At 44.5% G+C, this 25,650-nt stretch overlaps 1 protein-coding gene across 1 annotated transcript in view; it reads left to right on the top strand.

The window, feature by feature from the left end:
- Window positions 1-19,126: 19,126 nt before the first annotated feature.
- GPM6A (glycoprotein M6A) overlaps window positions 19,127-25,650 on the top strand; it is a 313,262-nt gene continuing 306,738 nt past the window's right edge. The window contains exon 1 of the mRNA XM_053251765.1: window positions 19,127-19,273. Within this exon, the coding sequence (XP_053107740.1) occupies window positions 19,270-19,273 (4 nt within the window). The 5' untranslated portion in view covers window positions 19,127-19,269. The remainder of the gene's footprint in view (window positions 19,274-25,650) is intronic.

Genomic DNA, 25,650 nt, shown 5'->3' with positions numbered 1-25,650 from the left:
ACGAGACTATAGCAGGTCTGAACTCAGACCAGAGAGCGGGGAGAGGGGTTGTGGAACCTCGGGTTCACTGACTGTTTTGATTTGTACCCTCACCAATATTATAGGCTCACATGTGTATGTGTGTGTTCTGTGTAAATTTGAATATACATTTGCATAGGAGAGAGAGAGGGAGGGAGGGAGGGAGGGAGGGAGGGAGAATGGATATAATCTAGAAAAAGTGATGTGGTCCTTTTTTTCTAGATTGCATTCATTGAAATTAGGGCTAAGAAGAAGGCATAGAGATGTACTCTCTCCATGAGAGTAGGAAGAAAAACTCTCTCCATGAGAGGGGAAGAAAAACTGGGAGAGGGACTATGCAGAAAGGAGAGGCATGCAAGGTCAGGAGCTGAGGAATCATGTATCTGTCTTTCTATCTTCTTCCTTCAGGACATAAATTTTTAATGGTTATGGACTGACCATTTCTTGTCAGAATTTGCTTTAGCAATAGCATTAAAAGAATCCATACCATCTGAAGTATTTGAAAACCTCTTCCTACTGATTAGCTAGAGGTTATACCAAACAAACATAAAAGACAACATTTTTCTGATTTTGTGGGACACTTTTTGCATTTGCATGATAGGATGATTTTTCCATGACACAATGCATGAAATAAGTTACACAAGCATGCATGTTGTTTGTATTTTTCACTTCATGACTTGTAGCCAACTATGTGAATTGATTCCACTGAAAACCACTGGATTATATCCTACCTGGTATGAGCACAATGGATTTGCATAAGTGATCATATCTTCTCTCTTCTTCAGGGAGAAGAGGTGGACCTCCTCCTTGTGGAAAATGCTCACATCTTGTTTACGGGAATTTCCCCCTCCCAGTACAGTACTTAAGAACATAAGAACAGGCCTGCTGGATCATGCCCAAGACCTATCTAGCCCACTATCCCATTTCGCACAGTGGCCCACCCGATGCCTCTGGGAAACCCACGAGCAAGAGCTGAGGGCATGCCCCCTCTCCTGCTCTTGCTTCCCTGCAACTGGTATTTAGAGGATTAGTATTACCACACTTGATAAGATATGTGTCAGCTATGATGGACTGTATTTATGCTTTAGCTCAAGTTGAGGGAATTCATTCTGAAACCAATTTGCAAGTGCTCAATAATAAAGGATCACAGGCAAATATCTAAATACCCCGAGAGGAGCCATGGATAGAGACGAGGCTTGTGAAAACAGAAATGAAGTTTATTGAACAACATAGTTTTTTAAAGGGGGAGGGGTTGGCAACCAGTGCCAAGAATACAAACTAATTATGCAAGAACAATGCAAGGAACCCAAATGCAACCAAAACTGCTATGTGAGCAAATCAAAAGGGAGGAGGGAAAGGATAAATTATGCACAAGGTTGGAGAGAAAAGACAGTTCTGTATTCCTGTTTTTTCTCTGCTGATCTTGTGTGTTATGCCAAAGGGTATACCTTCCCTGGGAGGAAAGAGCAAGAGTCCCTCTTTAGTTCTTCTGGGTGGAGGGCAAAGATAGGTGGTAAGGTGCAGACAAAGCACCCACAATTGTAGTTCTACATGGGCTCACAGCATTCTAGGGTGCACTGAGATGCCCAGGCAGTATGGCATGGGTGTTTAGGCCATGGCAAGCCCAAGTTGGGAATACCTCCACTGCAAAAGGGTTCTCTCTGGGGTTTTTCTCAGAGAGTCCTGGATTTCTCAGCTAGTCTAAATATACAAAAATTCCATGGAAGTCCAGTACTGTAGCAAGCATGACTTGTTCCCTTAGCTAACAGGGTCCACCATGGTTGCATATGAATGGGAGACTTTATGTGTGAGCACTGTAAGATATTCCCTTCAGGGGATGGAGCCACTCTGGAAAGAGCATCGAGGTTTCAAGTTCCCTCTCTGGCTTTTCCAAGATAGGGCTGAGCGAGATTCCTGCCTGCAACCTTGTAGAAGCCACTTCCAGTCTGTGTAGACAATACTGAGCTAGATGGACCTATGGTCTGATTCAGTATATGGCAGCTTCCTATATTCCTGTGTCTCTGGTTGCACCAATGTCCCACTCAAGGTGCATCCGCAGTGCACAGATGTCCCACTCAAGGTGCATTCAGAGCTAATGGTTTATTGTGATTCTGGATCCCACAGTACACAATTCCAGCACAAGGTTCAGCAGCCTAGTGATTTCAGTTCAAAGATAAAAGGGTTAAGAGCAAAGTCAACTCTTGCAGGAGTGGAATTCTAGGGCGGTAATCAGCAGCTACCTAATGGCGCAATGGGGAAATGCTTGACTAACAAGCAGAAAGTGGCCGATTCGAATCCCCACTGGTACTATGTCAGGCAGCAGCGATATAGGAAGATGCTGAAAGGCTTCATCTCACACTGTGCGGGAGATGGCAATGGTAAACCCCTCCTGTATTCTACCAAAGAAAACCACAGGGCTCTTTGGGTGCCAGGAGTTGAAATTGACTTGACGGCACACTTTACCTTTACTCAGCAGACAGCACACTTTACCTTTACTCAGCAGCAGGTGGCACTGAACTCCTGTGGGCCAGCCAGCTTAGTGAATAATGTCCCAAAAGCAGTGTGACAGGAACTATGTCCTGACTAGAGCTCTGGGCACTGACCAAAGGATGCTGAGTCTTTTATTGTGTTTTGGACTTGGTGCAAAACTACAGATGGGGAAAACTTGCAAGTTCAATCTCCTGCTCAGATGATGGGGACAGGAAGACATTTAGACCTCAGTGCCCATTTAGTTGATGAGAAGAACAACAGGGTGCTATTGTTCCCAATCAGCATCCTTAAAGGGAGCTTCATATACTTAGGTTGATAATGTTTTGAAGCTTTTCTGAATAGACAGGGTTCCCTTGTGGACTTGAATAAATTTTGCCTATTCATTGGAACCTTGGCCTCCTCTAGGACAGAACCAACTGACTCAGCAGTGGGGGAGCCTCCCATTCTCAGATGAAATTCCCACTGGTAGGTTCCTGTTGCCCATATGTGGCTGTCTGACCCAATCTGAGACTAGAATTCTCAGGCATCAAATGCCAAATTCCTGCTGGCCATGTTCCTTTGGCAAGCCTCTGGGTCCTAGCAAGGGACAAATGCAAGTCACCACTTGATGGTGGCTAATCACTATTCATATCTATGTAAACCGCTGTGGGAACTTCTGTTGGAAAATGGTATAGAAATATTTGCCTTATTCATCTTATTCATATTCATATCTGATTGTGAAGAATCATTACTTTATCAGCTAGTAATCAGCTAATGAATTATAGCCGGATCCATATGACTGATGGTATGTCCATTTACTGGGAATCTGCAATTCCCGGTAGATGTGTGCATCCACAGAGTGTGTCACATGGGCAGCAAAAAAAAACTCCCAATCCTGGATTGGCAGCACACTAACCAATGTTTAACCAGGATTAACAGACCAAATTCAAATATCAGATTATCAGTCAGTTCCAGTTAAATGTCAGGTAGGCATGCAGCCAACCTGGGATCAGCAGTTTTTTTGCTGCCCGTGTGACACACTCCATGGAAGCATGCACCCATTTCTGGCATTGATTTTGAGCATGTGAACCAGCCCTATGATCACAGGTATAGTGGAGGGGGGACATGCAGTAGGGATATGCACAGAACCGGCAGGGGGTGGTTTGAAGATGGGGGGCATACATTTAAGAGCAAATGAGGGTGCCCTTACCCCTTCCACTGCATTTTCCCAACCAGTACGCCATTAAAAAAGTCTCCATCGGGGTGACAGCATGCCTCCCTCCCTCCCTGGTGTCCTCCTCAGCCAGAAGTAAAAGGAAGTACCCAGTGCGCGTGCACCCGCCTGCCCAACATGCATGCATGCCGGGTACTTCCTTTTACTTCTGGCCGAGGATGACAATGGGGTGGGAGAGAGGTACACTGCTGCCCCGATTGAGACTTTTAAAATGGAGCGCCAGCAGGGGAAACGCGGTGGGAGTGGTAAGGGCACCCTCCCCCACCCTTAAAGCTGTGCCCCTTGCCTTTGAACCTGCGGAACCGGCAGTTCCATGCACATCCCTAACGTGCAGGGATGACGTGCTGATACTCCTTGGATTCTCTGGCTGTTCTCTGGGCATGGCCATGGGGGCTGTCATGGAGAGCGCCTGCACTTCTGAATTTGCAACTATATCACTGCCTATGAGTCTCTCAGCCATCACAAAAACATGGCTCTGGTTACATCTGGGTGGTGGGAGCTTTTTTGGTGGTGGTGGGAGGAGTTGGTATATATTAAATAGGATTAAGGACTTATTTCAGTCAGAACAAAATATAGAATATGTCATTGGAATTCATTCTTTCCCTTAGTTTTGAGCTCTGCAGAACTCTGAAAAGGAAAGTCTTAACTCATGGACATGTTAAGAAGACTGTTTCTGGTTCACACAAATGTAAACAAGTCACTCTAAGTAGAATTAATTGAGACTATTTCTCATTTCTTTTAACATGGTGACTCTTACCTAGGGTCCTCTCCCATTTGCTGTGATTTGGTTTGTATTTGACTGTCGGCACATGAGTTACAAAGAAGTGTTGCCCACACTTTGAGTGGCCACCATCTTGAACTAACATGGCAGGTGGACCAAAAGAATACCTCCCCTAGGAACCCAAGAAGTGATGTTATTTGTATCTGAATGTAAACTCAGAAGTATGCATGTATACATATTATACATAGTATACATGTGTGCACATCCCAATGTCACATATGACATGAGGGGACTTCCAAGTTTAAAAAAGAATGAAAACGTAACAGAAATCTGATCATATGCACAAATGTGCATATCTGGGTGTAGTGCAGTGGATGTACACAGGCAGTGGGTGTGCCGGATGCTGCGCGGTATGATTCCAAACAGTGTGAATTGACTCTACATTAAACATAAATGTGATATAAATAGTCACATGAAATAGAAAAAGTAACAACAGCAAAGCACTAAATAGCAGCTTTCGATTCCGTTGCTATGGTTTGAGTGACCTCTGGTGGGAGTTAACACACTGCAGCACGCGTCTCAGATACCTACATCGGTACCTACAGATATGGCATGTGAAGCTTCATGGTGTATGTGTGGGGCGTGGGGGTAATTTGTATGTGTTTGTTTTGATCAGAGGACTATGCTGCAATTACACACATGCACAATCCAGCCGTCTTTGCTGGAAACACCCCGCAAAACCCAGACTACTTAATCTGCTTAACGAAGTAAGGCCCATTGGAAAGATGGCTTAAGTTAGGCGTGACTAACTCCTCTCATTGATTTAAAGGGTGTTTAGCCGTGACTAATGTAGTCTGGATCCTGCCCAGTATTTTCCCAGCAAAGAGCAATCCCCTCAACCCTTGCAGTGTAACTGCCCTATTGGACGGTGCATCTCACCCTGGCTGGCGTACAGCATTATCTATTCTTGAGAGCATCCTTTCTGGTGAGCTGAGCTCCTTGACGACGACGCTGCTCCCCACTCCCACCCGGAAGGCTAAGCTCCTCCCTTTCCAACTCTTCTACCGAGCTGTTTTTCCTCTTCAGCGGTGTTTAAAACGTCTTAATATTTTAAAGGGGCTGTTGCAAGCACTCGGCTGTCCTACCTCTCTGTGGTGGTTGCCTGCCGCTGCTTGCCATGCACAGCGAGGCTCCGAATTCGTCGCCATCCCCTATGCCTCTGGGCGATCTAGTCTGGCGTTGGGCTACTACAGCAAGGCGTTGGGCTGGAACAGGGCGGGCTTGTAGCCCATCAGCGGCTAAAGGTGCCTAATAAGAGCCTACCTGCTAGTGGACCAAAAAAAAAAAAAAAAAAGGGTCATGCAGGCGAGGATCGGAAATAAACAGCAGACAGCAGCCACTGCCAATGCAAGAGGAAGGGAGGCGGGCAGTAACTCTTCCTACACATTTAACCGCCCCCGCCAGCTTTTCCGGAGCCCATCGTGTCCTTTCCTCTTCCAGATACTGCGCGGGATGTTCCCGAAACTAGATTGACTCGAGAGATTGACTTTGGCGGTGCTCCGCAAGCAACAGAGCTTGTGCAACGATCAAGCAGCTAAGATTGTCCTGGGATGATCCTCAGGGGATGCATCAGTAAAAAGCGATCGCTCGTTTTGTATCTTTCATCACCAGATGTACGTGTTGGCTTTACCACGCCTAGTTTGCATGGAAAAAGCACTGCGTGAGTTCTTCAGTGCAACCTCGGCAGGAGGATCCGGCTATTGGGCGGGGATGACGTTTGGAGGTAGAAAGGTTCTCCGTTCCCCCCTCTTGTCTGGCTCTTCCTGGTGTCAGTAAACGCAGGAAAAAACTGTTAAGTTCGTTGTAGGCTATTTCCACCCACCTCCACAGGCCGGTTTTTTTAATGGGGAGGCCGCGGCAGTTGTCCCAGCCTTCACAGGGCAACGGTGGAGAAGGACATTGCACAAGTTGTTGAGAGAAGTGGAGCGGGCTTTCAGGACCCTCTCACTAGAGGTGACATGAGAGAGCTGATATGGGGTAACTAGAGGTAACTGAGAAGTTCTGTACTGTAACTTCCGATATATTTTTGTTCCAAAAAGCAGCTTTGGGGCAGCCAAATTTGGATCAGGATGAGGACAACTTCTCCCCACACCACACCTCTGATCCAGATTTGGCCTCATTAAGCTACTTACACAAGAAAGCTCATATAGGGACAAAAATAATTCCCATAAGATTTCCCCTGCACAGTGATAGCTTTGGTGGTTCAAGGAAACAATACAAGCGCAAAGGGTTAAATAAACCCTGCTCCCCTGCCCCACATTATGCAACCACAGTTCAAATCAATTCTGACAACTGCTTTTTGAAATAGAAACAATGAGATTTGGAATGCAGTCACAAAATTCCCATGTTACGTCTCATTTGACCCTCAAGTCTTTAAAAGGGTTAGCCTCTCTTCCAGTCAATTTGATGTTGTTAGGATTATTTTTTTTAAAGTCAACTCCCTATTGAGGATCAGATGTATTAACTACAGTACATCTGCATGCACTTTAAAAACTCTGTGAAGTCTGATGCGAACATCCAAAGCAGTGTGCAAACATATATACACAAAAGCTATAATATATCAGGTCAACCTAACTGCTTTGCCCCTGCTATAATTTCCAGAGCTTCTTCCTAGGAGAAATGAGCATTAAAAGAGAAACAAAGGGTTAGTTTGAGTTATTGGAGAGGAAGGAGCTGATGAGCATGGCCACAGTATTTTCCATCTATATTTGCCTAAGTTTGCTTTTTCTGCACTCTGTGCATGTGACTTATTCTGATAGCACTCCCTGGACAGAGGGCTGAAACTGGCCTCTTTCCCAGGTTTCATTTCTGAGGGTTTCTGGATAATGAGCACTAACAATATATTTTAAAAGTGCATAAATCTGGAAACTCCCTCTGTTTCACAATATATTTGCCAGAGTTATGGTTTGTAAATCTGCCCATTCTTCACATTGGATCCTGAGCATATATGTATTGATAGTGATTGATGTATTATAGGCCTGTAGGCATGGGCTTTTCCCCAGACACTTCCATTTCCCAAGATGGATTTTCTAAGACCAACCACCTCAAGTTGGTAGCTAACATGTACATGCCTCCATTTCCTCCATGGAACACTCCTTTTAAAAGTGTTTAAATGTTCCACTCAGGTTCCAGGCATTGCTTTGTGACTGGCATTTAATTTCCATGTGTAATCCTTTTGGATCTATCGGTGGCTTTCAATACTGTCAAACATGGTATCCTTCTGGAGCATTTGAAGGGGTTGGTGGTGGGAGGCCTTGCTTCGCAGTGGTTCCACTCCTACCTCCTGGGAAGATTCCAGCTGGTGTACCTTAGAGACTGTTGTTCTTCAAAATCTGAACATTTATATGGTGTCCCCCAGGGCTCCATATTGTCTCAATGCTTTTTAACATCTACATGAACCTGCTGGGAGAGATCATCAGGAGATTTGGTGCAGGGTGTATCATTATGCTGATGACACCCAAATCTATTTCTCCATGTCAACATCATTAGGAGAAGGCATAACATAACCTTCCTAAATGTCTGCCTGGAAGCATTGATGGGCTGGATGAGGAATAACAAACTGAGACTGAATCCAGATAAGACAGAGGTACTTATTGTGCTGGGCTGGAACTCAGGAGATGATTTTGATCTGCCTGTTCTAGATGGGGTCACACTTCCCTAGAAGGAACAGGTATCAGGGCGTAGCAAAGTTCCTGGCGGCCAGGACAAAGTTAGGCGGGGGGCCTCAACACCAACCCCCCCTTCATCTGTGAGCCCCCCCATTAATTACCTCTGTATTGTTAATATTCCCTAACTTATTTTTGTAAGTAGCCCTTATATTATGAATGAATTTTAAATTGTTTTATATTCCCAATACTGCCTTATTGTAAATAGGATTCTATGCTTGCAAATCCCTATGCATGGAGAGGGCTAGCAGGGTCAAAAGTGCAAACTTGTTTTTCTGTAGTTTGTTGATTTTTGGAGGGAAAATAATTTTTTTAAAAAAATGGAGGGGAAATGTGTTTGTTCTAAATGGATGCCTTAAAAAACTGTTGGGATAGATAAACTGTATATATTGGGAGAATTTTGAAAGAGTTGGCTTGGACAGAGGAGTCAAGTCAAGAGTTTGCTGAAGCAAGTCGGAGGTGGAGTTTGCAGAAGAAGAAAGCGTGTCCTGGAAGTCGGTGTCTGCTGGAGAAGTCAAGAGCAAGTCAGAGCTAGAGTTTGCAGAACAAGAGACTGCTGGAAAGAGTCTACTGGAGGCAGTTAGATCAGGAGGTTGCAGAAGAAGGAAGAGAGTCTGGAAGTCTGCTAGAGGGAGTCTAGGAAAGCAGAAAGTGAGCAGCCAGCAAGAAGAGAAGCCTAGCTGAAATCACTAGAAGAAAAAGAAGAACCAGACCCCAGACCTGTGCTGAATTGACAAGAAGAGACTACACAGCGAGGCAAAAGCTGAAAAGAGAGCGTAGAGGATTCTGAGTAGGGGACATTATAGAATCAGGTAGTGATCGCGTTTTTCCAGTCTCCCCCCACCCCGACCTGCTCAATTAATAACTGTTTTGAATTTGTATTTTTTGCTGCAAAAGTAATATTTTCTTGTTATAAAAAAGTTAGAGGCTTGTTGATTTGTCTCCATCCCATACCTATAAGCCTCTCCACACTAGTGAGGTGTGTTGTTGTTGTTGTAATATTTGATAAAGGGAAGAGCTGTTGTAGTGGACCCAGCCATACCAAAAGTCCACTTGGTGACAGTAGTAAAAAAGTTAGGAGAAATAGAGGGCTGTTCTCCCACAAAGTGATTGTGTGGAAACAAGGTAGGAGGGAAACTAGCTTTTCTTGATTCCACACTTCTACCTAGGTTTTCCTCTAACCTTGCTTCTATACAACCAAAAATTGGCATCATACATAGCTCCTTAACCCGGGTAGAACACAGTTTTTGATTGTGTGAATGTCCTCATTGTTTAATACTTGGATTCACAAGGATAGATTTATTATGATGTTGCACTTTTGTCTTGTTCACACAAATCAGGATGCAGGGGGACCAGGGTGGGGCAACCTAGGGACGGGGCTTGTCTTGCCCCGGGTGGCTGCTGCTGGTTGCGTTTACCTGGTGGTGGTCACTACCACCTGGGTGGGTGGGTGGCGAGAGGCAAGGAGAGAAGGCAGCGAAAGACTCCTTTACCCAACCCATCTGCCTCCCAAATGAAGCCCATCCAGCCAAATTCAGGCCTCAGCGCGGCTAGATAGGCTTCATTTGGGAGGAAGGCAGGTCAGGTAAGGGAGTCTTTCATTGCCTGACTCCAGCCAGCCAGTCAACTTATTGTCAGTGCACGCACCCCAAGCCCCCAACCAACTTCACATAGTTTGGGAGGTGGGCCAATCTCGCTGCTGTCCCACTCCGCCGCCGCCGCCGCCGCCGCCACCACCACCACCACCACACAGCGACAGCTTTAAAAGTGTTTTTTAACAAAGTAACAACAATCAAACAGTGAGAGAAATTGAGTCCCTAGAGAGGGACAAGCATTTACCCGGAAGAAGTCGGAACATCCCATGCAGTGTGGGACAGTTGGCAACCCTAGTCCCAGAGGCAATCATAACCATTTTTATATGTGACCTGTTCTATCCACACTATTTCTTCCTTTCAGTCTCCTGTATCACAAATGGAATTACTAAGATGTAGTTGTGAAGGAAGATATATGGTGAATAGAAGAGAAGGCGGAACTGGGGATCTAGAATCTGATGATCTGCATATGGAAAAGGAGAGAACTTGCTGCATCAGCCTCCTCATCATATGTATGATTTACTTCAAATAATAATGCCCTGGTATGTATATCAGTAGTAAGTGACTCAACGGGCATACAGTTTGAGAAAGAACTAGTTTCCAGCTAGCTCTGGTGCAGCCAGAAGTCCTGCCTTCTGCACCAGTCCAACCAGCTCAGCATCCCATATGTAACTACACAAGTGCAACACAGTAGTGCAAAGCATAACCCTAAGCATGTTTACCCAAAAATGTCCATCTACTTCAGTATGTATATATATATTTACAGTATGTATTTATTTATTTTACATTTTATATCCCGCTCTTCCTCCAAGGAGCCCAGAGCCCAGTACTACATACTTAAGTTTCTCCTCACAACAACCCTGTGAAGTAGGTTAGGCTGAGAGAGAAGTGACTGGTCCAGAGTCACCCAGCAATTATCATGGCTGAATGGGGATTTGAACTCGGGTCTCCTCGGTCCTAGTCCAGAACTCTAACCACTACACCACACTGGCTCTCATTGTTCTCAGTAGGGCTCTCAGTAGGACTTCAGGTGTGTTTAGAATTACAGGCTAAGTGAGTGGAGATAGAGATTGGGATGAGAGAAACAGAACTGACTAGCTTAGTCAACATTATGTAATTAATTAATTAATCTATCTATCTATTTTCTATACCGCCCTTCCAAAAGTGGCCCAGGGCTCATTGTATCCAAGATGTCAGGATCAGGTTCTCTGTAGGACATAAAAAAATGAATGACAGCATAATCATAAGCATGCATAAAATTCTGTTTTAATATATCTCCCCCTTGCATGTGTACAAGGCACCACTTCCAAAACATGAGGGCTAAAAGAAAATACAGAGACAAATATAGCCAACACATACATACTCCCCCACACAACTGTGAGGAATATGAAAACACACATTACCCACTCATTACAGCCATCAATACTCTGCACTAGCCCGCCCGATAGAGTAGCTCCCTGGCATAATAATAATTTTATTTGTTAGCTGTATGGGCTATGGGGTTGAGATTATCTCAGTTGGCCTGATGAATGATCTTCAACTGGCTATCGATGGGGAGTGTGGCTCTGCTGATCCTCTTGGATATCTCTGTGGCTTTTGATACCATCTATCATGGTATCTTTCTGGACTGCCTAAGGGAGGTGGGATTGGGTGGCAGTGTTTTACAGTGGTTCCATTCCTACCTCCCTGGTAGATTCCATATGGTATTGCTTGGAGACTGTTGCTCTGCAAAAACTGGTGTGAAGTTCCACAAGGTTTCTGTCTTCAATGCTACATGAAGCATCTACATGAAACTGCTGGGAGAGATCATCAGGAGGTTTGGTGCTGCGTGTTATCAATATGCTGATGACACCCAGATTTACATCTCCATGTTGACCTCATCAGGAAATGGCATATCTTCTCTAAATGCCTGCCTGGAGGTGGTAATGGGCTGGATGAGGGATAACAAACTGAAGTTGAATCCAAATAAGACAGAGGTACTGACTGTGGGGAGTCAGGACCGAGAGATGGTTTACATATACCTGTTCTGGATGGGGTTACACTCCCACTGAAAGATCAGGTACGTAGCTTGGGAGTGCTCCTGGGTCCAAAGCTCTCCCTGGTTTTTCAGGTTGAGGCAGTGACCAGTAGCGCTTTTTATCAGCTTCAGCTGATATGTCAGCTACGTCCATTTCTAGAGGTGAATGACCTTAAAACAGTGGTACATATGCTGGTAACCTCCAGATTTGACTACTATAAAGCGCTCTTCATGGGGCTACCTTTGTACGTAGTCTGGAAACTACAATTGGTACAGAATGTGGTAGCCAGATTGGTCTCTGGGACAACATGAAGGGACCATATAACACTGATTTTAAAAGAACTGCACTGGCTGCCAGTATGTTTCTGGGTAAAATACAAAGTGCTGGTCAAGCCCTTAACCTATAAAGCCCTTAATGGCTTGGGTCCAGGCTAATTAAGAAAGCACCTCCTTTGTCATGAACCCTGCCGCCTTTTACGGTCTTCTGGAGAGGTCCGGTTACAGTTGCCACCAGCTCATCTGGTGGCGACTCAGGACCAGGCTTTCTCTGTGGCTGCCCCAGGGCTTTGGAATATGCTCCCTGCTGAAATAAGAGCATCTCCATCTCTGAGATGAGACACCATGAGATAAAAACACACAACAGATTAAATCATAACAGGCCAAAAAGGGGGGAGAAAGAAAATACAAAATACAATACAAAACCATTTAAAAGACATTTTTTTAAACTGTTAAAATCAAAATTTAAAAGGCCTGAGTGAACAAAAAGGTCTTCACCTGGCATGTAAAAGAACAAAGTGATGAAGCCAGGTGAGCCTCACTGGGGAGTCTATTCCATAAATGGGGTGCAACCACCGAAAAGGCCCTCTCCCTAGTAGCCACCTCATTTGACAGGGGCACTCAGAGCAGGGCCTTCAAAGAATATCTTTGACATACGGGGCAAGGTGCTCCCTCCAGCAACCCAGTCCCAAGCCATTTAGGGCTTTAAAGGTTAAAACCAGCACTTTGAAGTGGGCCTGGAAAAGGACTGGGAGCCAGTGCAGCTGATGAAACACTGGCATATTATAATCAAAACGTCCAGTCCCCTTTAATAATGTGCAGTGTTTTCAAAGGCAGCCCCTCGTACAATGCAATGCAGTAATCCAAGCAAGAGGTTACCAGAGCCTGAGTAACTGTGGCTAAACTATCTCTGTCTAGGTAAGGTTGTTATCAGCCAAAGCTGATAAAAGGTGCTCCAAGCCACAGCGGCCACTTGAGCCTCTAATGACAGTGCTGGATCGATGAGCACCCCCAAACTGCAAACCTGGTCCTTCGGGGGAGTGCAACCCCATCTAGAACAAGCTGAACATCATGCAGAGGAATCACCAACCAACAGTCCTTCCGTCTTGTCTGGATTGAGTCTCAATTTGTTCACCCACATCCAATCCATTATTGCATCCAGGCATCAGTTTGGAGGACCTGTTCCATTTTGGCATAAGGCTGCCCCAGACCTGTACTCCATACACTATGCCAAAATGGAACAGGTTCTCCAAAGAGAGGAGAGGATAGCATATATACCTAACTGGAGAAGCACAAGAAAATCAAAAGAAGTAATTTGGCATCAGTGAGAACATGTACAGAATGAAAGATGGGATGGCAACTAGGCAGGTGGGGGATATTGGCCACCAGCTTGCACATCTATGAGTAGCAGTACTGTGGTAGCCATCTTTGCTGGAGCATAGAACTGGGTTATTAGGCTGCTATCTGTGCACACACATTACTTTCCTGTAAACATTAAGAGGATCAGATTGCATGACACATGCCTATGTATGTTGTATTGAATCTATCTATATAATCAGTTCTCTTGGCCGGCCATGTGTGGAGATGCATGGCTGGCTTTTGTGGTGGAACTCTCACAACATGCTGTGAGAGTTCCTGGCATTGGGCAGGAGGACGTTGGAGGATGATGGCCGTGGTGGGGAGGCGGCAGCGGCAGTAATAGAGGCAGCAGCAATGGAGGCAGCCTGCCCGGCCATGCTGGGGAGGCAGCAGCGGTAATGGAGGCGGCCAGGCCCACCCATGGTGAGGAGGCAGTGGTGGCGGGTCCAGCCACGGTAATGGAGGTGGCAGTGGCCCAGCCCGGCTCGGCCACAGTGAGGAGGCGGTGGCAGGCCTGGCCATGGTGAGGAGGAGAAGGAGGCGGCCCCACTGCCAGGAAGAGCTGCCAGGAAGAGGGCGGCTGAGATGGTGTGGGGGAAGGGGGAACCACCGGCCCCAAAACGCGCACAGATGCTCTGTGCAGGGTTGGCTAGTAAACAATATTACATTTGACTGTTTAATTGAATTGGGACATAACCAAGATGTATAATTCAGCACTGAACTATAGTGGGCAAACAGAAATGATTGCTCATCCAGAAGTAATACTAGGCACAGATTCCTCAGGTAAGTGAGCAAAATTTAGTGACTAGCTGTATTTGATGCAATGCAATGCTGTATTTTCAATTTGTGCCTTCGGAGGCTTTCCAGACAGCTAGTTTCACAGCACTAAGATTGGGCCAGAGATCATTTTAATGTTGCTGTGCTTTAGAGCATGTTCAAGCTCACACTGTATAAATCATAGGAGTTTCATTAGTTCTCAAATATATGGCCAAGGGATAGCAAAATGAACTAGGTTAGGTGAGCACACATGAAACAATGTTAAGAAAAATAATGCTTCCCAGTAGTGATTGATAATAGTAGCAGTGAACTTTCTTGGCCTGCTGATCTATCATGAGCCTGGAACTCCTATCTGAGCCAACTAGTATCCATCATATAGAATGGCAGTTAAATTAAGAAACTCAGAGGAGAGAATGCCAACATTTCATTGCAGACCAAAATTTATGCATAAGGTACAGAAGAAGCATTTTTGAGGCTGCAATCCTATCTGCACTTACTGGGGCATAAGCCCCACTGTGTGCAGTGAGACTGCGTAAATATTCATAGCACTGGACTGCTTTTGTGCAAGTTCACATTAACAGGAAACTGCAGTCTGCAGGCAGAGGCACTCTTACCCCTGGACTTCAGGGCCGAAGTCCCAGGATCTCCACAGCTGTTGAGGGCCCCCGAATCCTCTTTAGTCTGTCCTGGGTGGTGTGGTTGCCCGGTGGAGCATGATGATGCTTAATTTGCAGGAGAAGGGGGGCCTCCAAAGGCCTTTAGGTCCAGGCTCCAAAATTACCTAGGTGCATCTCTGGGGGTGCTTACTGCTTACTTTGGAAGTAAGAGTCACTGCATTCCGTGATCTTACTCCTAAGTAAGTTTGCAAAGGACTGAAAAGCTTGGATAAAAACCCTCACGGGTTAATGTGATATTGGTTAGGTTTTGAAAAGAACATGTTCCTGTGTAGAACAACTATGTGACCATTTCTATCGGGTTTATTTGCAGTGTATAGTGGCACGCAGTCAAACATTCTGGCAAGGGCACGTAAAATAAATGTTTATATTCTCCTGGTGGTATAATCACCATTGGAAAAGGGGTGACAAAATGTCCCTGGCTGTTGGGGTCATGGGGGTTTGTGTATGGTTCCCCTCTCTCAGGACAACCCCTTGTCCTTCTTCCATGCCCAACCAGCTCATGAAACGCTCGCCAGCTAGAGGTGTGAGGTGCAGCCCCTCTCTTGCTCCTTCCCAGCCAGTGCTTCTTTCACCAGCTGGGAAGGAGTGGGAGAAGGGCTGCAGGCCCCGCTTCTAAGTGTTGGCCATGCCACTACATTGTCATCAGCAAGCTGACATAGGGTGTGTGGTCAGAACCTGGAAGAGGAGTCCTGTGGCCTCTCTCCCACTCCTTCCCAGTTGGCTCTCCAAGCAAGAGAAAGAAAGAAAGAAATCAGCCAATGTACACCTTTCGGTTGCTGGAGATGCCCCTGTGTCTGATAGCTTCACATGGGCTGTGACCAGTCTGTGTGCAGAGGGGATAGGGACCACTGGTGGCAGCAGCCTGTCCCCAGGCCTTTAATAATAATAATAAAACAAGTTAAAATAATCGACATAGCAATACCAGGGGATAGCAGAATAGAAGAAAAAGAAATAGAAAAAATCACCAAATACAAAGATCTACAAATTGAAATTGAAAGGCTGTGGCAGAAAAAGACCAAAATAATCCCAGTGGTAATTGGCGCCCTGGGTGCAGTTCCAAAAGACCTTGAAGAGCACCTCAACACCATAGGGGCCACAGAAATCACCATCAGCCAATTACAAAAAGCAACTTTACTGGGAACAGCCTATATTCTGCGACGATATCTATAACAACAGCAACAACATTGACAATAAAATTCTGGCATACCAGGTCCTTGGAAAGGACTCGATGTCTGGATAAAACAAACCAGTCAATAACACCTGTCTGACTGTGTAAAATAATAATAATAATAATAATAATAATAATAATAATAATAATAATAATAATAATAATAAATTAATAAACATATTTTTATACCTTTGGCAAACTCTTGACAGCCCTGCACCCACCATGAGCTGGCTGCACAGTTTGTGATGGTGGATAAGAGGCAAATGGAAGTGGGAAGAAGACTGCAAGACCAAAACTTCTATCTAGTCAGAGTTAGGGATGTGCACGGAACCAAGCGGGGGTGGCTCAAGGGGTGTGTGTTTCACTTTAAGGGACTCACTTTAAGTGTGTCTAACTTCAAGACACTTACCCCTCCCCCTACTCCCCCCCCCATGCTTGGTGTTGGTAAAAGCCTTCAGGGCAGCACTGTACCTCCTTGCCGGGCTTCCCCCTCTTCAGCCAGAAGTGGCCGGAAGTACCGGGTGCACATTCGCACGTCACACACACACTTGTCAAATGTATTGGAGATGAACTTCCAGTGCATCGACCTTTTGCACCAACTGTCCTAATGACCACTAGGGGCATTGGGAGTAGAGACAGTGAGTCAGGGTCTCCCTATCTGTCCCTACTCTATGACCCCTGAACTGACTCTGCAGCACTTCCTGTGCTGAGTCACAATCCTTCCTTTCCTCCTAGAGAGCAGATGGAAACATCTCTCTCTCTCCTTACCTATCCACTATGCAGTCCTTTAGATTAGAGATAGGTCTTTCCTGTCTAAGTGTATTTAACCAGTAAATGTTTAGTCACACAAGGATCTCCATGTGTTTTCTCTAAACAGCTGCAATATCCCAACCATCCTCTGCTACCTACTCTGTAACTGGAGTGTGTGCTCATTCCTTAGTGCTCTGCTGTTTTACCTATTGTGGGTAAAAATCAACAACCTCTAACAAAATGGGTGTGTGTGTGCGATTGTGACATGAACGAGCACACGCACCCGGTACTTCTGGCCACTTCTGGCTGAAGAGGGGAAAGGGCAGCAAGGAGGTACACTGCTGCCCCGATGGCTTTTACTGACACCGAGTGCCGGCGGGGTGGGGGGAAGCAGAACATGGGGAGTGGTAAGTGCACCTTCTCCCAATCTTAAAGTGAGACATCCCCCTGCCTTCAAACTTCAACCCCCCCCCCCAGTGTTCGAAACAAGTCTGAGCAGAAGTGGTTTAAGGGACAACCATCCTGAATGACATACACAGGACATTCCAGCGCCCCAGATCTTTGATGAAAAAAGCATATTGGAAGGTAATTATGCTTGGAAGGTAATTTTATTTTTAATAAAATAAAATTACCTTCCAAGCATAATTACCTTCCAATATGCTTTATTTATAAATATTAATATTTAACATAATATTTATATTTTTAATAAAATAAATAAATAATAATTAGACTTAACCAGGAAAGGTTAGTCAAGTAGTTTCTTGTTTTAAAAAACAAACACAAATCTACACACAAAAAATGACTGAGAAACAAAGTAATAATGACTGATATCCTGACTAAATTTACTCGAGGAAGTCGTACTGAAATCTTTGAGAGTAACTCCTGGCTAGTGCTATTGAGGAACTTTGCCTGTATGTCAGCCAGTGGATATAGGACACTTGTGTTCTGGTTCCATAACATTTTATAAACATTATATATTCAGATTCCATTGGCTTAAGTTAAATCATTTCCCAAGTCACTAAAGAATAGCATCTGTTATCCTTACTGTGCTTTTCTGATCAAGTTAAATAGCTTATTGTTAATTACAAAGGGTAGGCATGTAATGACAATAGAATGTAAAGTAGACAGTTGAGAGGTACCCTTGGGTTGAGTTGTGGTTAGTAGTGCTACAGGTTGTTTGGGGGCGGGGCTGTCTGTAAATTAGGTCAGGTTTCCTGGAGCTGCTGAGAATGGGAAGAATAATCTTCCAAAATAGGCTATAATTTGTTGATAAACCTTTAGCTGGCAGGTGTAGGTGATGACCAGCAACAGTCCCATTCACAATGAATATGTTCATTTTCAAGGTGCCACTGGATGCCTTGTTGTTTTTTCTCACAAATTAACGTATCTACTCAACTTTAGTATGTTTTAAGTAGATCATGCTGTAGCCAAGATATGAAGTCAAAACTCAATTTTAACCAGATTTCAATCCCAAAATCTCTTTTAATACGGTATATCAGAACTCTGAATGGAAGCATTTAAGTTACTATCCTGTGCACACTTGCTTGGACATGTCCTATTTAAATGTTGTTTGTTTGTCTACTTAATTTCCTTTATATCCTTCTCTTCTTCCAAGGAGCCCAAAGGGACAGGGTTATGTTTATCCTCACAACAATCCTGTGAGATAAGTTGGGTTGAGATATGTGGCTGACCCAGAGTTGCGGGGGGGGGGGGAGAATGTATCTGAATATGTGCAGAGCAGAGTGCCTTTTCTTCTGTAACTGGAGACAAAAGTATTTTTCTACATCATCTGAGATTAAGGGATAGGGCTTTCAGTTCAAAAACAGAGCCACGGTTGTCTTTAATGACAAAGTCTCGCCTATAACAGCTACATGGGAGGCAGAAAATCGGGCGTTAAGTTGTGTCCCTATTGCCATGCTATTGCCATGCTAGCGAAAGGGGAACGTGGATTTTTGCCTTTTTTTCCAGATGGAAAGGCATGAAACTCAGCTTAAGCCAGCAGCCGGTGGCTTTCATTCCGGTTTAAACCCAGAACTCACCGTGTCCAAAATTAGCTTCGTCTCACTTTAAGATGTTTGGCATGAACTCATTGAGGGTCCTCCTATGATGATTTTCTAGCAGTAGTTAATTTCTAACCACTTTTCTGCTCCGCGAAACTTTCACCCCAATCTCAGATGTGCGAAGGGAAGGCAAGCTGTCTACGGTTACTCTATAAGGCGCTCCGTGTATGTTTAAGGCTCTCTCCTCGGTACCTCAGAGTTCATATATGCCAGGGCTGAACTTGGGCAGTGAAAACTTGTGCTGGGGGCTACGCCGGTGCGGTGGAGGAGGGTTTTCTGGACCCGCCTCCACTATGCTGACGCTGTGGGGAAGCCAGTGGTTTTCGAAAGGGGAGCGCCCGAGGGTCACTGAGAAGAACTGCTGCTAACTCTCCTAGGAGAAGCCTCTCAGCCTGGGCGACGGACTGGAGTAGCAAGCCCAGCAACATGGGTGAGTTAGAGGAGCCCGCCGCTTCTCCCCTCATGGAAACAGACGCCAGGCAGCTTGGTCCCGTAGCGGGCGCTGGGGCTGTGCTGCGTTGCGTCCCGCTTGCTTCCATGGAAACTTTGGGCTGAGTTTGAGCAGCAGCCTCGATTTGGCAAATTCCCGCTCACGGGAGAGTCCTAGGGCTCCCCTCCCCCACGCTTGCTTCAAGCTGCTCTTCCTCGGGAATAGTGGCGGCGATGATGATGATGATGATGATGATGATGATGCACCCCTCCCCTTCAGGACAGGGCAGGGCATATCCGGGAGGGGAAGAGTGGGATTTCATTGTTGTTGATTCCATGTGGAAGGAAGCTCGCTTGTAAACTCTTCAGTACTGTAAACTCATACGCACTGAAGTTCTGGAATGACTGCTGTTCTTTTACATTGAATATGTACGTTCCATTGGCTGCTTAGAGTGACCCCAACACCCCGCCCCCCCGAAATGGAGGCTGGGGCTCTTGGGCTTCTAAGTGAAAGGAGACGTCTCTGGGCAAGGCTCCGAGTCAGTTCTTTCCAGTTCTGCAACACGAAGAAGAGCTGCCTGCACCTGCAGTAAAAAGTGCAGGAGCGTTGTGCCTCTGATTACATCTGGTGATTGTAGGTGTTGCCTCAAATTGGGACAAGCTTTGGACTGAGGCTGTGTCCTTTTCCTGTGTGGCGTGTGGCAAATGCCAAAGTTTCGATTTAAGGCGACCAAAGCTGTTTCCTGTGTGCTGTGTGTAGTCCGATTTGGAGACAATAGCGGAGGTTTTTCTGAACGGATGTTTGGTGCAGGCTCCACAATCATTGTTGATCCTTGCAGAGTCTTACAATTAGGATAGTAAAAGGAAAGGCTGTCCCCATTGATAAAAAGAGCACTGCTGGTTAGGGCAGAAGTTGACTCGCATTGTGATATGAAGTTCTAAAACCCAGCGGTGAATGTGAATGAAACGCTTCGCAAGTATTCTGTACGAAGACTCACGCGCTTTCTCCCCCCTGACAGTGCTTCTGCATAATAACATTTTAGTAGGTGAAACCTGGGGGAAAGTTCAGCCATTTTATTTTTGCTTGGAATGCAGACATAAGCTCCTGATTCCCCCTGTATAATAGAAATATGTGAGGTCAAGTATTAGAATATGGATCCATGTGCTATATTCTGGGATTTACAGTGCTGTCGAATTATTGTATTGGTGGCACTCATTAATCAAAACTTGAAAGGGCTGGCCAAAGAAAAAAAGATGGGGTGCTGTTGATCCCATCATGAGCTCTTGTTATGTTGTACTATATAGCTAAACACCTTCCTCACTCAATTACTCCCCATCTTGCATTCTCTTTTCTCTGTTCCCTTTGTGTTTAGTAATGCCGAGCCTACTTAAGAGGTGTGTCTTATGTTGAGAACAAAAACATGCCACATTGTAGTGGGCACATTAGAGGAATCTTCTGTTGTGTGGTGTTAACTAAGGACATTTTGGAGCAAGAAATCTAGGGAGAAAAGTGTGTATTTCTGATACTTCATCAGGAACATTCTAAATATCATAACTATTTATGAGGGTGGGTAGACTTTTAATTCATGTGGTGGATCTACTTGGTTTTTTACTAGAATCTCAAGGCCAAATGCAAAATAACATGTGGGGGAGGAGTCGGATCCAATATAGTAGATCAAGAGTGCAAGTGCAGCCAGTTACTTAGTTTATTTATTTTTACCTTTTATATCCTGTTCTTCCTCCAAGGAGCCCAGAGAAGTGTAGATTTTCTCGCAACAAATTGTTGTGCGGCGGTAGGTTAGGCTGAGAGAGAAATCACTGGCCCAGAACCAGTGAGTTTCATGGTTGATCGGGGATTCAAACTCAGGTCTCCCTGGTCCTAGTTGAACACATTAACCACTTATACCTTGAACCACACACCAGGATAATCTGCATATTCAGGTACAAATAAAAATCTGAGTTAATAAAGAACAAGGAATTCTAACAACCTGATTTGTTGAGATGCGGAGTGGGGGCTTTTCTGTTGCTATTGTTAAAAATTTGGGATTCCAGAACTCTTGTTGATCTCTTGCAAATTGGCCTGACCTATCTTCCTCTCATCCCTTACTCTTCTTTTTGAACATCATCCTTTCTGTTTAACTCTGTACAACTTGCCCCACAGTCTTACATATGCGTACATGTATTCAACATCTCTGCTGTCCATTGTGAATCTAGCAAAGTAGGCTTGTCTAGGTTTTGCAAGCTCATGCTTCAAACCTGTTGGTCTTCAAGTTTTTGCTACAACTCAGTAACATAGCTACTCTTCTGGAATATATGTTTTTTACATATGTTGGAAAAGGTATATAAATATTTGTAGTAATAATAGTGCATCCTGCCTTGTAGCCTGGATAGTAGGTTTCCCTTTAATTTGTATTCTATGTTTATATGAATTGCATGCATTGGGTTCCCCATGTAGGAAATTGTTAAATTAACTTAAATAAAGCAAGGTTATTCTCTTTTAAGATACAAGGAAATAACTTGTTTAGCCTTTTCTTTCTCAGCGCTTAATAAACATCCCATCTCTGGAAGCAAGGCAACAGTTCATTGCTTCCAAAGAATGCCCTTAGTCTGAATGTAGTTCCAAGATGCAACAAGTACTGCTGGAGTAGAAAATCAGATTATTCTTTTTTCACGGAACAGTGCCCATAAGCTGTGGAATCTGAAGTATTACTTATACAAAATAAAGAGGGGGTAAAAAAAGTCAACTGCAGTTTGTTCAGTTCTCTTACCTCCCCCTCCTGCCCCCTTTCTCTGTGGCTTTGATGCCAGCCTGTCTGTAACATACAATTGCTAGTATGCAACTGAGTATTTAAAAAACTTCCTGCTTTGTGGGCTTTCCCAAGCCTAGAAGTAGCAAGCTTTGATTGATACTTAGTTGACAAATAGCTTTTATTTGCCTAATATAAGATCTGAATTTCCCGGATCAGTAATTCATGAATTTTACTATGAAGAACCTTTGTAAGAAGAACCAAATAACATACAACATGGATTGGATCTCTGGACATCTTTTTGTTTATTATAGACTTGGAGAAGTTTCAGAATGAATCGTTTATTTTGATCATTGATCAGAAAACAGAAAGTCATACAAAAAACAAAATTTTACAAAATTCCAATAAGAGAAACAAAAGGAGGAAAATCATTTTAAATCCATAATACAGTATGAAATTTAACTAATAATAACACCAACACTCAAATTAAAAATTTAAACTGATGGAGAAGTTTCTGAGTTTTATAAACTTGGAGATTTACGCTCCAAGTGAATCAAAGCTGCTGCTGTCAAAGCTGTTGTCAGCATCTGTGATACCCATTTTGTATATCCCACACACTGACTGATTTTTATTGCATTGATCTCCCAACTTGATTTCATCATGGAACTCAAGGTGACATATGTGGGGCTCCAAGGTGACCACTTAGCCACTCCAAGGTGACCACTTAGCCACTTAGCCACTGACCTTAGTTTCAACAAGTTGACTACCTCATGCATCCTTGGATCATGCTGTGGGACTAATAGCAGGTTTCAATAAGTAACTGGTAAAAGTGTAGCCAACCTCCCCTTGTTCTGCTTTCTCAAACAAAATTGGCAGCCACCATACCTCTTTTGGGGTAAAGCAGAATAACTGATCATATATCTCCAGCATTGCACGTACCTGGCCTTCAGAATGAAATTCTTTTGGAGTTTAAAATATTTATCATAGATCTGACCAGATGCAGCAAAGCACTGCTAGAAAAACCATTTGTCTCACTCTAAAATACATTAAAATGGTCTTCTTCATGCTTTAGGTTACACAAACTCAATTGCTTCAAAAATAGCATGTTGTGATACCTTAAAGCAGGCCTATTCAACTTGGCCCCACTCCCAGCTGCTTCTGGACTACAGCTCCTATAGGCCCCAGCCACAGTGGCTAATAACCAGGGATTACGGGAGTTGTAGGCCAACATCTGCAGGAGGGCTAAAGTTGAGCAGCCCTGCCTTAAAGCCTAGAAACTTATTGTTAGGCTTGGGCCCGAAACAGCTCTGCCATATTTTTGCGGCAGCGGGGGTATTCCCTTAAGGGTGGGGGAGGGTGCACTCACCCCTACTGCCACATTTCTCTCACTGGCACTTCCGGCCACTTCAGGCCGATGAGGGCAGCGGGGTGGCAGGGAGAAATGCTGCCGCCCTGAGGGGCTTTAAAAAATAGAGCGCTGGCAGGGGAAATGTGGTGGGAAGGGTGAGTGCACACTCCCCCACCTTAAGGTAATACCCCGCCACCGCCAAAATGGCCTCGTCTTCCGAAATGTTTTGGAGGCCTCTACAATGGCCTCCGAAACATTTCAGACCCAAGTGTACTTATTGTAGAATAAGCTTCTATGGACTATAGTCCAACAGACTAACACAGCTACCCGCATGCAACTTGTAATCAGTTCCTTCAATTTTTGTCATTTTATTTCACTTTGCAAGCCCTCATGTTTCTTATAAGTATCCTCCAGTTACTTGTCCAACTTGTCTGTACCCTTCCTGAACCATAGGGTCCCAAAATGAGCACTTCTTTACAACGTGAACACTCAAGTCATCCATAAAAAAATGAATGGGATTAATTTTAAGCAGTTGCTCTACCTTTACTACATAAGGTGAGTTCTGTGATAAATATTTTAAAGGTGTAGGACAGGATAACCCATTCTGTGTATACTCCAGCATAGTGTTGCAACTGAAATGTAGTGTGTTCATCATCATGATAATCAATGTGACCTCTTCAGAAAGTGGATGGATACCATATAATCCAGACCTGAATTAAAAACAGACAGCTTGTTGCAAGTGCTGACTCAGTGTGTGGCAGCTGTGGAAAAGGAAAACTCCATGTTTGCGATCATTAGGAATGGGATTGAAAATAAAAACCGCTAATATTATAATGCCCTTATACAAATCTACAGTGTGGCTACATTTTGAGAACTATGTACAGTTTTGGTCATCATATCTTAAAAAAGACATTGTAGAACTGGAAAAGGTGCAGAAGAGGGCAACCAAGATGATCAGGGGCCTGGAACACCTTCTTTTATGAGGCAAAGCTACAGCATCTGGGGCTTTTTAGGTTGGAAAAGAGGTAAGTGTGAGTTGACATGATAGAGGTTTATAAAATTATGCATGGAGTAGAGAGAGCTACCAAAGAAAAGCACTGGGCTCCGTGGGCGCCAGGAGTCGAAATCTACTTGACGGCACACTTTAGAGAGAGCAGGCAGAAATTTTTCTCCCTCTCTCACAACACAAGAACAAGGGGTCAACCCATGAAACTGATGGCCAGGAAATTTAGGACCAGCAAAAGGAAGTACTTTTCTCACATATCACATAATTAATCTATGGTATTTTCTGCTACGTGATGTGGTGATTGCCCCTTGGTTGGATGGCTTTAAAAGGAGCTTAGACAAATTCTTGGAGGACAAGTCTATCGATGGCTACTAGTCTGATGAATATAGGTTATCTCCAGCCTCAGAGGCAAAATGCCTCTAAATACCAGGTGCAGAGGAGCAACAACAGGAGAGAATACATGCTCTCATCTCTTGCCTGCTAATTTCTCAGAAGTATCTGCTGGGCCACATTCAGAGGCGTATCTAGGGAAAATAGAGCCTAGGGCAAGCATTGAAATTGCGCCCCCTGTCCAAACATCTGACACCCATCTTTCAGATAACTGTACCATAATATCAGCTGAAAAATACAAGTCTGAAGGTCACATACAAGTCACATATCTGAATACGTGTACAGTGACATATATATATATATATATCAATTACCTGTAGCCCCTTTGGGGGGCTTCCTAAAGGCCATGGTTGGGGGTCTGAAAAGGTCCTCCCTCCCCCCTGCTGGCCTCTAGGGCCTCACAGGACGATTTGAGCATGTGCAGTGGCCATTTTTTAAATTATTTATTTTTTAAAAAAATGGCAGCTGAAAACAAAAAGGCCACCATGCATGCTCAAGTGGCCTCTGTGAGGCCTGGTATGGCCTAGGGCCTCACAGAGGCCATTTGAGCATGCGCGGTGGCCATTTTGTTTTTGGCGGGCTTTAAAAAAAAAAATTAATTTTAAGAAATGGCGCCCCCTTCAAGTGGCGCCCAGGGCACGTGCCCTGCCTGCCTCACCCTAGATACGCCCCTGGCCACATTGGGAAACAGGATGCTGGACTTGATAGGCCTTGGTCCTGATCTGCAGTGCTGCTCTGATGTAACAATTTAAGAGAGCTAAACAGTTTAGAGACAAGCATCATGGTAGGAAGGCTAGAGATTGGTCAAGTAGTCTTCATGTAAACTGGACACTGATTTTCTTTTTCTTCAAAGCACAACACGAGTAGCTTTTTGCTTTGATGAACAA

Source organism: Hemicordylus capensis, chromosome 5 (genome assembly GCF_027244095.1).
Source record: "Hemicordylus capensis ecotype Gifberg chromosome 5, rHemCap1.1.pri, whole genome shotgun sequence".
Taxonomy (NCBI): Eukaryota; Metazoa; Chordata; class Lepidosauria; order Squamata; family Cordylidae; genus Hemicordylus; species Hemicordylus capensis.
The sequence above is the reverse complement of the archived record's forward strand: the minus strand, read 5'-3'. Positions and strand labels throughout refer to the sequence as shown.